General features: G+C 44.9%; 1 protein-coding gene across 5 annotated transcripts in view; it reads left to right on the forward strand.

The window, feature by feature from the left end:
• Positions 1–12,640, forward strand: part of AGAP1 (ArfGAP with GTPase domain, ankyrin repeat and PH domain 1) — a 306,992-nt gene that overhangs the window by 138,263 nt on the left and 156,089 nt on the right. For all 5 annotated transcript variants that reach the window (XM_082285201.1, XM_082285204.1, XM_082285202.1 and 2 more), the window contains 2 exons: positions 1,055–1,182; positions 7,777–7,932. In XM_082285201.1, coding sequence (XP_082141327.1) covers positions 1,055–1,182; positions 7,777–7,932 — 284 coding nt within the window. The remainder of the gene's footprint in view (positions 1–1,054; positions 1,183–7,776; positions 7,933–12,640) is intronic.

The raw sequence follows: 12,640 nt of genomic DNA on the forward strand, positions 1-12,640 counted from the left end.
TGGTATTTTTGATTAGCACTACGCAGATATCTGTTTCTAAAGACTGAATTTTGATTAGTTTTTAATTTGTGACTCAAAAGGTAGCAACAAATTTTATTTTTATGTATTTGTGACATATAAAAAGAGCACTTTCCAAAGGCTTTAGCTGAATTAGCAGCAAGAACTCAAGCTCCAGTGTGTGATGGGATGAATTCCTGAAATAGTTTGACTTGTTTAAATTGAAAAATTGTAGAAGGGGTTTGGAAGTTGCTGCATTTCACATCAGTTCTGTTTGATTTTTTTTATTATGGGTCTGCCAAGCTGTGTCTAGAGATGTTAATGACTCTGATCCCTGTATCCATTTGATAAATGCTGCTTTTCCTTCAGTGCTGAAGAAAATGTCTTAATAAATTGCAAAACAAATTAGGCATTTTTCCAGCTGTGCTGCTGCTAAGGAATAAAAGCTAAAACTAGAAATCATGATACAGCTTCTTTCCATAAATAATTTCGCTGGGATGTGGTGTGTGGCACCACCAATCCAGGTATTCATTCTATGTCAGGAACCATTTATCAGTTCCAATATTCCAATTATCTTTGGTTTGGGTTCCAAAATGGATTGCCCTGGTGCGATGGCTGGTAATTAAGGACAGTCCATCTTATTCCTTGGCAGCAGAGACTGGGTGTCTTCTGCCTGCCAGGAGAACATCCCAAAAAAGAATGGAAAATGTTTCCTACCATAAGCTTTGTTAGTGTGGTGGTGTAAGCACAGAGGGGACTTAGTACAGAATTCCTGCTCTTGCTTTTCGTAACTTTTTCCCCGAGTCCTCTGGTGCTCACCTGGTGGAGTGAGAGTTCTGGAGTCACATCCTCCGTGTAGAGAACCGTGCTGGAGTCTCACATGGAGCATCATGGAAAACCAGCATCATTTGTCTTCCGTGTAATACTCTCAACTTTTGGAGCAGGCTTTGGTGGTGGAACCCTCTGTTTGTGTCTTGTTCATTCTGTGTTTTCCTGCCATACCCTGCTTTCCACATGTGCTCTGCCTTACCTGCCTGGATGTTTTGTTTCCCTTTAGTTGCCCAGAAGATCGTTTCCACCAAGAAGAAACAGCAGCTCTCAATTGGACCCTGCAAATCTCTGCCCAACTCTCCGAGCCACTCCTCCGTGTGTTCTGCCCAGGTTTCTGCCGTACATATCAGCCAGGTACAGATAAAATAAATGCTTGAAAGAGGAACTGATAAGCTGCTTTTCATCTGATGTATTTCATGCCATTTCAAGTGCTCTCTTTGCTGCTCGAGAGGTAGTTGCCATTTTCTTAATGCTGTCAGTGATCTGTAGTTTGAAGCAATATCTGAATTTTTGGTTTTTTAGATTGGCTTGACTTCATTTCAGGAAACAAAATAGTAAAGCAGAATAATTTGGCTTTAAAGCCTGCTTGGACTGATAAGCCTGCTTTGATCATTCTCATTGGTACCCAGCAGCCTGCAGGTCTGAGTAGACCAGTCATGACAGTTGCAGGGTTTGCTGTGCTGTGGTTTAACATCCCCTTGCTGTGTTTTTGATGGTTACTGTCCCTCAGCTGTGCTGAGCTGGTGTATCCCAGTGGTTAGAGTGCTGGAATTTTCACTTGATGGTATTTTTAGAAGCATATGGTGTCCATCAACTCAGGTTCAACCCACTACATATGGTTAATACCAAAATTTTCTGACTAGCACAAGTTTTACCCGTGTGTGTTGCACGCTCCCCTGTGTCTCCCTCGTGATGCCCTTCCTCAGTGTCTTTGTTTTCTAGTGTCAAGTGATAATCTCTGGGCATACCCCCAGTTGGGATGGATGTAAACTGAATGATATCAAATACCCACAGCCACTCTGGTGTGGTTTTCACTCTAAACTCAGTAATATGCCAATGTCTTCTGAGGTTATTTTGCAATCTTGAGCCACCCACGTGAGGATCTGTTTTAACTCTGGACCTCTATCCCGCACCGAGTGCCTGGTTTTTGGCAGAAAGGAGTAACTTCTACCACTGGGTTACAACCCTAGAGATGCAGGTGCCAGTTTAGTCTTAAAAGTTCTTTGCTATGAGTTACTCTGCTTCAAGCTGAGTCCCGATACATCCTCATACTGTGGCTGTGGTTTTTGCTGATGAGCCTAAAGAGAATGCTGGAGCTCAGACCCCCCTTTCTAAAGCAGGTGCTGAGTGAGGTGCATTGCTCTTCAGAAGAACCCTGGCACCTTGTGGTGAAGTACAAGTTCTCATATGGGAGAGGTTCTCCTCTTTCTTGCCGTGTGACATTGGCCACATTTCCTCAGCCGCTCTGTCTCTGACCAGTTCGTGGCCATAAGACTTTGGAACTTGCCCTCTCTGAGGGCATTTCTTGTTAATGAAGCTTCTTTTGATTAAGGGCATCAAATATCTGGGGGCTCACTGGTTTCCTACCCAAGCCTAGGAGGAAGGTCAACAGCAAACACCAAACTGTAGACCAGTACATCACCTATGCGGTAAACTTCTTGCCAGTGATAAGAACTGTTTGGGAAAATCAAGGCAGGGTAGCTTTTGTGATAAGGCTCCCTAGATTCTGTTTCAATAAAAGTGAAATAATGTTCTTTACTGCCTTTGCCAGGTGTCATAATTACCTAAAAGGGCAGTTGCATCACCAGGCAAAGATGTCTCTCTTCTGAGACTGATGTCATGCCTAAAAGTAGAGGCCAGAAATCTGTTTCATGTCGTATCTCCTTTGTGCTACACTTGAAGGCAGTATGACCTTGTTTAAGGGAAGGAAGCTGAATCCTTATCCCAGACTTAAAAGAACTTTGCAACTGCAATTCCAAGTTTAAGATGATCTGGGGCAAGATTTGCCATCTCTGATCTTGGCTGGAAGACTGGCTGGTGTCTTGCCCTTTGGAACATCTCTCTTGGCGTAATGATGTTTCTCTGAAGATTTCCTCCATGAATTGAACCCGTTATCGGTGCAGTGCCCTGCCACTTGCATTCTCCACAGGAGCAGAGGCCTTCAGAGGCAGTGGTTACACACAGCACTTCAGATCAAGTCGGATATTGTTCCATCTCTGGTTGGATCATCCTGGGGATCGAACTCCTGCAAACTCTCCAGATGACTCTGCAGTCGAAAGCTTAGGCTTTAGAGAAAGGAAAAAAAGAAGTATCAAGTGTCACCTTACCCATCCTAGTCCTTAGCATACCTTGGGGGGAATTCTAAGGCTTAGCACCATCCAGGGCTTTTGTGGTTTCAGTTTGCCAGGTTGGACAGGGCTTGGAGCAGTCTGGTCTAGTGGAAGGTGCCCATGGCAGGGAGTTGGAATGAGATCAGCCTTAAGGTCTCTTCCGATCCAAACCATTTTGGGATTCCATGAAAGACTTGTCTGTGTGTATGGGTGTTTCTCTATCCTCATGTCCAGGAGTCTGAGGTGGTAAATGCCTCAGTAAGATCCTCTTCCAGAAAATGCTCTCAGGAGTATCTGTAGTTACGTATTTCCGGAGAGCTGTTCCACACAATAAGAAGCTTCCTATTCCAAAGACAAAATCCACTTGTCTTTGTACTAGATGCTGCTTAATTTTCCTACTTAGTTTTTAACGTGTATGTCAGTCAAGGTGAGGGTTTTCCTTGAAAACCCTTGGTACCCAGAGTCAACAACCCTTGCAAATACTTCAGGTACCTCTGTTGGCTTTCAGGGCAGCACAGAACGCATGGAAAGAATTTCATTCTCAAATCCAAGGATTATCATTCACGACCATGATGGACAGAACTGTTGTGTACTCTGTCAACAAGAGGGATGGTGCAACATCACTTACATTCTGTCTGATGCATTCAAGTATTCCAGTCACAGCTCACTGTCTGGCTTTTTGGAACACTTCAAGAGGTAGACTGAGTTGTTTAGAGGAGAAGAAGTGTTGCTCAGTGGATTGAAGGCCTCTTATTGGCCACAGGGCATCTTGGAATAGTCTTTACTTTTTAAAAGTACAGTATCTGTGTGCTCTGCATGTCTATCCCACCTTTCATTCCCCCTTTCCCCCATCCCTTGACAGTTTTCCTTGGCATGATATGCTTGTAGACCATGCTAAGTCTTATTTCAAAGTAGTGTGAGTTCCCTTTTCCCTCACAAAACCCCATAGGCATTGCTTTTCCCTAAATCCATCCCTGTGCTAGAGGAGTTGCTTGTCCTTCACACCTGACATATCAGGAAGGCATTTTTAAGATACTATCTCAGAAGAATAGTGCCAATAAAAACAGTTCCAGAGGGCTCTTTGCTCTGCCCAGCCCCTGAAAGTGGAGATCATCTGGTTCCAAAACCCATGAGGCTGCTCGGGTGGGTCCCACCTTTGGTCCTCAGTGCCTTCTGTGTGGGGGCTGCATTACCTGCGGAGTGGTTACCTGCAGCTGGGCCTGGGTGTGAGTTTGCACTGTTGTAAAAACAGCTGGAAAAGCCCTTGGCACAACAGAACAGCTGTAGTTGCTGTCTGTGTGGAAGACTCCAGGCCCCTCTCCAGAAAAACTGATGATGTGGAAATTCCAGCTAGGAATCCCCAGCAGTGTGAGCTTACTGGTGAACTCCAGTTTTGAAGGTAAAGATGGAAAGAATTGTTTTACCAGTGACTGTAATTCCTTGCAATCTGTGTGTTTTCACACTAGCTGGCTTTTCTGGAAATCAGCTGTGAGAGGAGATTGAAATGGCACCATGTTTCCATGTCTGCGTGGTCTACATGAATTCCACTGTGACAGAGGGACCTTAGACACCCTTTAGTGAAGAAATTTTCCTTGATATCCAATCTAAACCTCCCCTGGCCCAGCCTGAGGTTGTTCCCTCTCCTCCTGTCCCTGTTCCTGGCAGCAGAGCCCGATTTCCCCCCCGGCTGCCCCCTCCTGTCAGGGACTTGTGCAGAGCCACAAGGTCCCCCCTGAGCCTCCTTTGCTCCAGGCTGAGCCCCTTTCCAGCTCCCTCAGCCGCTCCTGGGGCTCCAGCCCCTCCCCAGCTCTGTTCCCTGCCCTGGCCCCGCTCCAGCCCCTCAGGGTCCATCCATGTGGACAGCAGTGCCAGAATTGTGTTTCCTGGTCAGCAGTCATTCTTCAAGGAGATTTGCATTATTCCTGGGAAAGGTGTGGAGCTGAACGCCCACTACGAAGCTGCAGCTCAGCTGTGGCTACCACACAGGGTCACTCCTTACTACCTGTTGCAAATATCAGTAGTGATGCACTATTTATGTTTGCACAATGCCTCCAAGCAGTTTTTTGCTACGACAGGATTGTCTAAACACGTAAATTGAACTGCCAAAAGCAAAGGGCATTTGACTTAGTCATCCATTATTTAATTGTATGTGAGACCTGATTCTGGATAAGCACTAAATAGTAGGATACAATGATCTTATTTATCACTGGGGCCATTTGGGGTACGACAATCTGTTGTGATATTTTGGACACTTGACTAGAGAAGAGACTACATTGCTTAACTAGCTGCTCCTTCTGCTTTCTGGGGATTTTCTAGAATGCCAGAACTAAAAGAGAAATGATGCAACATTTGCCACATAGATCACAATTCTTTTGGATTTACAGGGTTGTTTCTAAGTAATCTAATATTTTTCTAGAACAAGCATTGTAGATGCCTCCTTGGGAGGGTGCTGAGGCCCTGGCACAGGGTGCCCAGAGCAGCTGTGGCTGCTCCTGGATCCCTGGAAGTGTCCCAGGCCAGGCTGGACAGGGCTTGGAGCAGCCTGGGATAGTGGAAGGTGTCCCTGCTCATGGCAAGGAGTTGGAATTAGATGATCCTTGGCGTCCCTTCCAACCCGAACCAGTCTGTGATTTTATGAATATGGTTTCCAAGTGTTTCTCTGGTTGTGTTTTTCATTGTTCCAGCCAGTGGCTTATTTTGAAATCACCTCAGAGTTTTATTTACAAAGTTGGAAATCCACTGGGCTTGGTGTGTGAGAAGAGAAACATTGCCTGCAGGACTTCTTTTATAGAAACTCTTTGTGTGTCTTTGGGGAGCAGAATATCCAACAGGTTTGTGTTTTTCTTCAGGAGTTACTCACTCCCGGAAAATAAATCACTTAGAAATCCAGGAGACGGCTGCAAAAAGTGTGAAATGCTGCTATAAAATGATGAAGGATTTAAAAGGTAAAATTTTAGGGAATCCTTCATGTTGTCCATCTGGGAAGTAGTCTCTTAGGGTATAAATCTGTTCTTTTCAGTTTAAAATAGGATTTCCATGCCACCCTTCTCATCTCCAACACATCCAGTGGTTTGGGAACAAGGTGCCACAGAGACAGGGAAAGCCAATGTGGGGTACTGAGGCCATTTCTTCCCAGGTTGTCCTGCTCTGTTCTCCAGTGTTACCATTCTCCATTAGGATTCTCAAAATGATCATTTCAATTATGTTATTTCATCTCTTTTGTTTACATCTCCCAGTTCTGCTGCTGCTTCTTCTGGCACTTGAGAACGTTGTAGGAAATCTCTCTTCAGCCCCTCTCTTGCTTTCAGTGCCTTCACCTCTGCTCCCTGGTTTGGAAAAGCTGCAAGAATCAGAAGAGAGCTTGGAACACTGAGAGACTTCAGCCTGGGGGGTGTAAGGGATTGTCTCCTGCTTTTTCATCCTGACTGGCTGCAGCTCGAGATGCTGATCCCCAAGGAGCCGTGGGGGAAGTCCCGTCGGGCATCTTTCTCCTCAGGAATTCTGGAAATGCCCTCTTACTTTCCTCACTTCCTCTAGGAAACTTGACTGCTTTAAAGATGGACTTTCCCCCTTCTCTGTGCATCCCAGATGTGGTTTTTGCCCCAAAAGCTACGTGGGAGTTGTTGCCTGGTTCCTTCATCCACTGCTGCTCCTCTGCTGAGTTTTCCATCCCCAGCAGGCAGAATTTTCCCTGTTGTCCTGCCCCAGTCCCCCATCAGCACATAGAGCATCTCCTTTAATGATGTTTTTAGTACTCGTTTATGTCATGTGTAAGAAGTCCTTTTAAAGGAAAAATAAGACTTTTTCTTATTCACCTTTTGGTCCTTTCCATTGTGTCCGGTTTCCTCACCTTCCTGCTTTTAGGAATTTGTTGCTTCTGTTCATTTATTGTTCTATAGGCTTAATGCTTTAATTCTTTCAGGACTAGGATGTAACATCACAGTTTTGGCTGCCTTGAGTAAATTGGCATATCTTACTTACAAGTTTTGTATCTTTGTGCCAGTGGCTTCAGCAAATCCTATGCAGGGCCAGGAGCTGGACTCGATTATCCTTGTGGGTCCCTTGCAGCTCAGGACATTCTGTGGTTCTTGGAATATGTTGGGTTTTATCCAACCCCACAGTACCTATTTTACAATGCTGAATTATTTTCATTTTCTCGATCAGCTCTCAGTGATCTGGTGTCTCCAGACTAGGCTTAGCTCCAGCTATGCAGCTCCATGGCACGGGTTATTTTCTCTTAGGTTAGAATTTAGTTTAGTAGATTTGAAGTAGAAATCCAGATTTGAAAGGTTTTCCCCATTGTTTTGCTTATTCTTACACTAGAAAACAAATGAAACTGTCACTATCCAGTTAAGGTTATACTGCGTAGAATGAAAATGTGCCTGCTGTATAAACAGAGCTATCTAAGTGTTCAAAAATAATGGCAGGGGAGATGTTTAAAGGCTTGGAATAGAAATGTGTGGAAAAGTGGCAGTAGGACAGCCCTGCTGAGTCCCTGAGCCCTGGCTGCTCTTTTGTGTAAATATGGAGTAAATCAGGAGTAAATAAGATACAGCTGTGGATTGTCATTTCTTGAAAGCAGTGTACCACTGTTTAAAACTCACTTTAATCCTTGCAGACCAGTAATGGAGGAGGGAGTTTAAGTGATTATTCCTCCTCTGTCCCATCAACTCCAAGCACCAGCCAGAAGGAGCTGCGGATTGATGTTCCTCCCACTGCCAACACACCAACTCCTGTCCGTAAACAGTCCAAGCGCCGATCCAACCTCTTCACGGTGAGTGAGCCAGGGGACCCTCTGCTGCTGTGGTGTGCGTGGTGCTGTGGGGTCAGCCTGAGCTTCAGCCCTCTGCAGCTGGGCTGCTCTGACCCACACAGGAGTGGTGGCACGGAGCTGTGGACTCAAAAACGAGAACATCTTGGAATTATCATTGGGTGGTTCTGTTGGAGACTTAAACAGGAGCACTTTTCCTAGGAAGACAAGCTGAGAGACTTGAGGTTGTTCAGCCTGGAGATGAGAAGGCTCCAGGGAGACCTTAAGAGCCCTTTTCAGTGCCTAAAGGGCCTCTAGGAGAGCTGGAGAGGGACTTGGGAAAAGGGCCTGGAGTGATGGGACTTCCACTGACAGGGCAGGGTTAGATGGGATACTGGGAAGGAATTCCTCACTGTGAGGGGGTGGGGAGGCCCTGGCACAGGGTGCCCAGAGAAGCTGTGGCTGCCCCTGGATCCCTGGAAGTGTTCCAGGCCAGGCTGGATGGGGCTTGGAACAAGCTGGAATAGTGGGAGGTGTCCCTGCCCAAGGCAGGGGGTGGAGTGGGATGAGCTTTAAGCTCCTTCCCAAACCCAGCTATTCTACAACTACCCTGTGCTACTTTCATTACTATTTAGAATCAAATCACTTTTTTCTTCTTCAGGGTCAAAAAAGATGATGGAGTTTAAAGTAACTTTTTTTCTTCCCAAACCACCTGGGTTTTTGCTTCATTGAGAGGCCAAAAAGCCCAAAACCAACCAACCAACCAAAAACAGCAAATAGAAAGCTGCTTGGTGCAATATGTCACATCTTTGTTACGGAAAAGGAGTTTGGGGAATGCTAGTGAAGGCTTGAGTGAAGATTGCCTTGGTTTATCCCTCTTGCTGAAAGCTCTGGGATGGTGTTGCAGGTGTAATTGTGGTTTGTAAGCAGGTTTTTGACAGTTCACACACATCATAGCAAACTCAGAATCCCTGTGGGCTTTCATGTAACTCCCTTGGGGTTGTAGCTACATGTTAGTTGTGTTTAGGAGCCCACAGCTTCCCTGTCAGCATGGGAATGTATATATTTTATTCTAAAGGTGATGTCATGCTCGCTTGTCACATTCAAACCTGATAAAACCATTTCCTCATGCGCTGAGGGATATCTGAGCCCTCCACCTTCCACAAGTGGAAAGTTTTGTCACTGTTTTGGAGCGCTGAGTGTGACAGCACAGAGCCCCAGGGATCCTGTGTCCATCCCAACAGGGGTATTTTGATTAAACCCGGTTCTCCCACTCCTGCAAAGGAAAGGAAGCGACACATTTGTGTTTGGGTGCAAATGTGGAGGTGAAAAACAATAAAATGAGTGGCCTGGCAAGAAGCGTCCCCAGTTTGACACAGATATTAGGTAACAATCGTGCGGATTTCTTCCCAGTGGTGGGAACACTCTGGAGTTTGGTGGGAAAATTCCGGAGTTCCCAACCCCACTAGATGTCAGTGTCAGCCCAGAAACAGCCAGCAATCAGAGCTCTGGAAGCAGAGCTGGGATGCCACTGCATCCCTGGAAACATCACCGACCATCCATGTCCGGGCTGAAGGGTGCGTGAGGTGCTGCAAGGGCTCTGTTGGGTGGTGTTGGCATTTGGGGAATTGGGGGTGTTTCAGTTTGGAGCAACTATAAACCTGAGAAAGGGAGGAGAGGAAAATAGGCCCATCTGCAGTCACAGAAAAGGTTTGAGAAGAATGTTAAGTTAGCTATAAACAAATGGACTTAAGCTCTGGTTTGGGATAATTAGTGAGAGCCATGTTTACTAATATGTGAGGCTGTTGATACTTGTTTAATGTCTGGTAGCTGGGAAAAAAATAATAATTTGGCTTTGCAGAATTAGTTGTGTCTTTTAAAGTGGGTGTAGTGAGATTGTTTAATGAGTTGCCCTGCAATCCATGTGCTGAAGTACTTAACACTCACTCTGCTGTAGCCCTGGTTTTGTGCCATATCAGCCAAGTTATAACCTAGAATTATTTAATTGAATAAATAGATGACCAGTATTTTCTGTGTAGGTACGAACAGAGTGTGTAATTTAAAAATTTTGCTGTTTAGCTCTGGGTTTCTTGCTGTGCTTCTCTTCCCAGTCACTTAAGCCTTTATCTCCTACAGAATCAGATATGTTTCTGTTTAATAATTGCAAGTTACCTCTCATTATCTAGCACAGGTAATCTGTTTAGTCATCTTTAGATCTGATGTTGTTGGAAGAAAACTGGGTTAAGTAGAAAACATTTGATTCTTAATTAGAGCTTTCGAGTTGGAATAGGGTTGAGAATTTTAAACATGTTCCTGTTCAGTGCATTAAATGCAGCATCTGATCTTTTTGACTTTGAGTATTAATGTTTGTTGTGAAGCAATCGTTGCAGCAGCTCATTTTCCACTTAGGTGATAAAAGAGATGAAATGTTAGTAGAAGGGTTAATATCCTTTGTTTTGGGTAGTGTGATAACAGGGACCACCAAATAATAATGTATAGGGCAGATGAGGATTTAAAATGCATATAAAATGTGAGGTCCACTGAGCAAGGAGCTGATTGTAACCACGTCTGATCCCACATGGGGTGAGGGAATTTCTGGCACAGAAAGGCACATCTCCTTTTCCACATTCAGTAATTACCTGTCTTATATATTTACAGAGTTCCAAGAGAGTTTTTCATACTTAAAATGAACTCTCTCTGTCTCAGTATCTCCTGTTAGAGATGAGTATTTTTACTTTTGGGGTGCTCTGCAATGCAGGTCTGGGTCTGGTTGTGCCCAAACTCAGATGTGACAGCTTGGGGCAAGTTTTACATGGATTAAGTCTGTGAGTGACTTCCAGTGCAAAGGGGAAATCACTCAAATTGTATTCGTGCAGGTGTTTTAAATGGAACCACTGAATGTGTGGATGTGCCATCAAAAAAAGTCCTGTGAAGTGTTACTCTTCCACTGGTTTGGAGTGGGGGTTTTTTTTCTGCTGTAGGGATGCAAGATACATTGTGCGTGTCCTAGGTACGAAAGCATAAAAGATCAGATCTCTGTTTCACTGCACAATTTATCTTTATAAATAGCAGAGCGTGCTAAGATTCTCCCCTGGAAAATGTTAGGGATTCTGTGATTACGAGCAGCTGGAAAGGAATTTGCCTACCAGAAATCCCTGCATTTCTGTACTTTTGGCACTTAGCAATGTTTTGCACGTAGATATTTCCCTTCCACGTGCAGCGTGTGATTTCCAGCTGCTATTACTTTTAGGGAATGGTGATGATGTGAAACTAGAAATGAAAAGCAGCACGCAGATATGCAGCCTGCATTTCAGAGGCAGGGTCCTTTCTCTAAAAAAAGTCAGATAAAAAAGAAACATTCAAGTTGACAACTCCCCTCCCAAGGATTTGGGCACCTTCACTGAGTTTCTTTACAATGTCACTTACGGGCGCTTTGCGCCATTGAAGCTTTGTTTTGCCTTGTATTCTTGGGAAGTGGCACTTTCAGAGGCAGAAATCTGTCTTGAAGGACGAGGAACAATAGTTATCCTGCACACTGGATTTCATCCCTCCCACTTGTTTTGCTTGCTTTCATTTGTTCTTTGTTTAATTCCCCGGCACGTCATTCCATTGCCCCGAACCATAGTAACTGGTGATAGGAGCCCGTTCCCGGCGGAGCGGGGCCGGCAGCACGGGATCCCCGCTGGGTGAATGTGTTGCTCAGAATGCTGTTACTTGAAGTCCTCCTCGCTGGCTTCCCTCCCTCCCTCCCCTTCCCTCCTCTCATGCCCGGGGGCAGCTGCTCCAGGGGTTTATTCTTCCTTCCACCCCTTTGTGGAATGGGGGAAGTGGGCATTAGCGATCCACGATCCCGACTGTCCTCCGGATTTCGGTGTTCCGAGCGTCTCTTGCCGCTGGAAACGCGGAGCGGGCTCTGGCGTCGCCCCGGGTTTCATTAGCTCCCCATCGTGGTGCCGGACACCACAAATGGGCTCCTTTCATACATCAGCGCCGAGTTGAAAAGCACATGAAAATGTTTTCCCATTTCCGATATTGTGTGAGTAATGTTCCCATTGGAAAGTAATGGAGTGAAGTTGTCACTTGTCAGTGCAGTTATTAAGGAGGATGACTCTCAGGTCTTCTTTTTGTAATAAAATAAATCTGTCAAAACCATTGCGCTCGTGCGTTCTGTCGCAGGAACGGGCTGCACCCTGAGTAACTTCTTCCTTTTCCCACGTAAGTTGCTAAAGTCAAGAACTGAGCGCTGTGACCTTACTCCTGCAGCAGTTCCAGCCTTAGAGAAAGCCAGGATAAAGCAATTCAGGCTTTAGACATTGGTTAAATCCTCCTCATGCTAATTTTTCCACATTGTGTTGAGATAACTTTTTCCAGCATCAGTCACCAGCTTTTCTTGCAGTTCCAACTTTATAACTATCCCGAAGCAGAAAAAAATAATAAGTTGAAGTCCATATGGTCAAAACCAGCATTATAAAATCGTATTTCTAAATAGTTGCTGACTTTCCTAAGAACCACACAGGTGTGAATTAAATGTATGCATGGGTATATTAAATTTTTTAATGAGGAGATGGCACCTTCATTCCGCTTTGGAGCTACTGTTGGAAACTTCAGAAACGTGTCCTCTGATGTTCTGGATCTTCAGGCAGTTAAGCTGTAATTCTTTAAACCCAAATGTATTTCAAAGTAGTGGATGGTTGAAATTTATGGGTGGTGGATGGGAAATTTATTTGGATTT

The sequence above is a fragment of the Coloeus monedula genome (assembly GCF_965178545.1).
Source record: "Coloeus monedula genome assembly, chromosome: 7".
Lineage (NCBI taxonomy): Eukaryota > Metazoa > Chordata > Aves > Passeriformes > Corvidae > Coloeus > Coloeus monedula.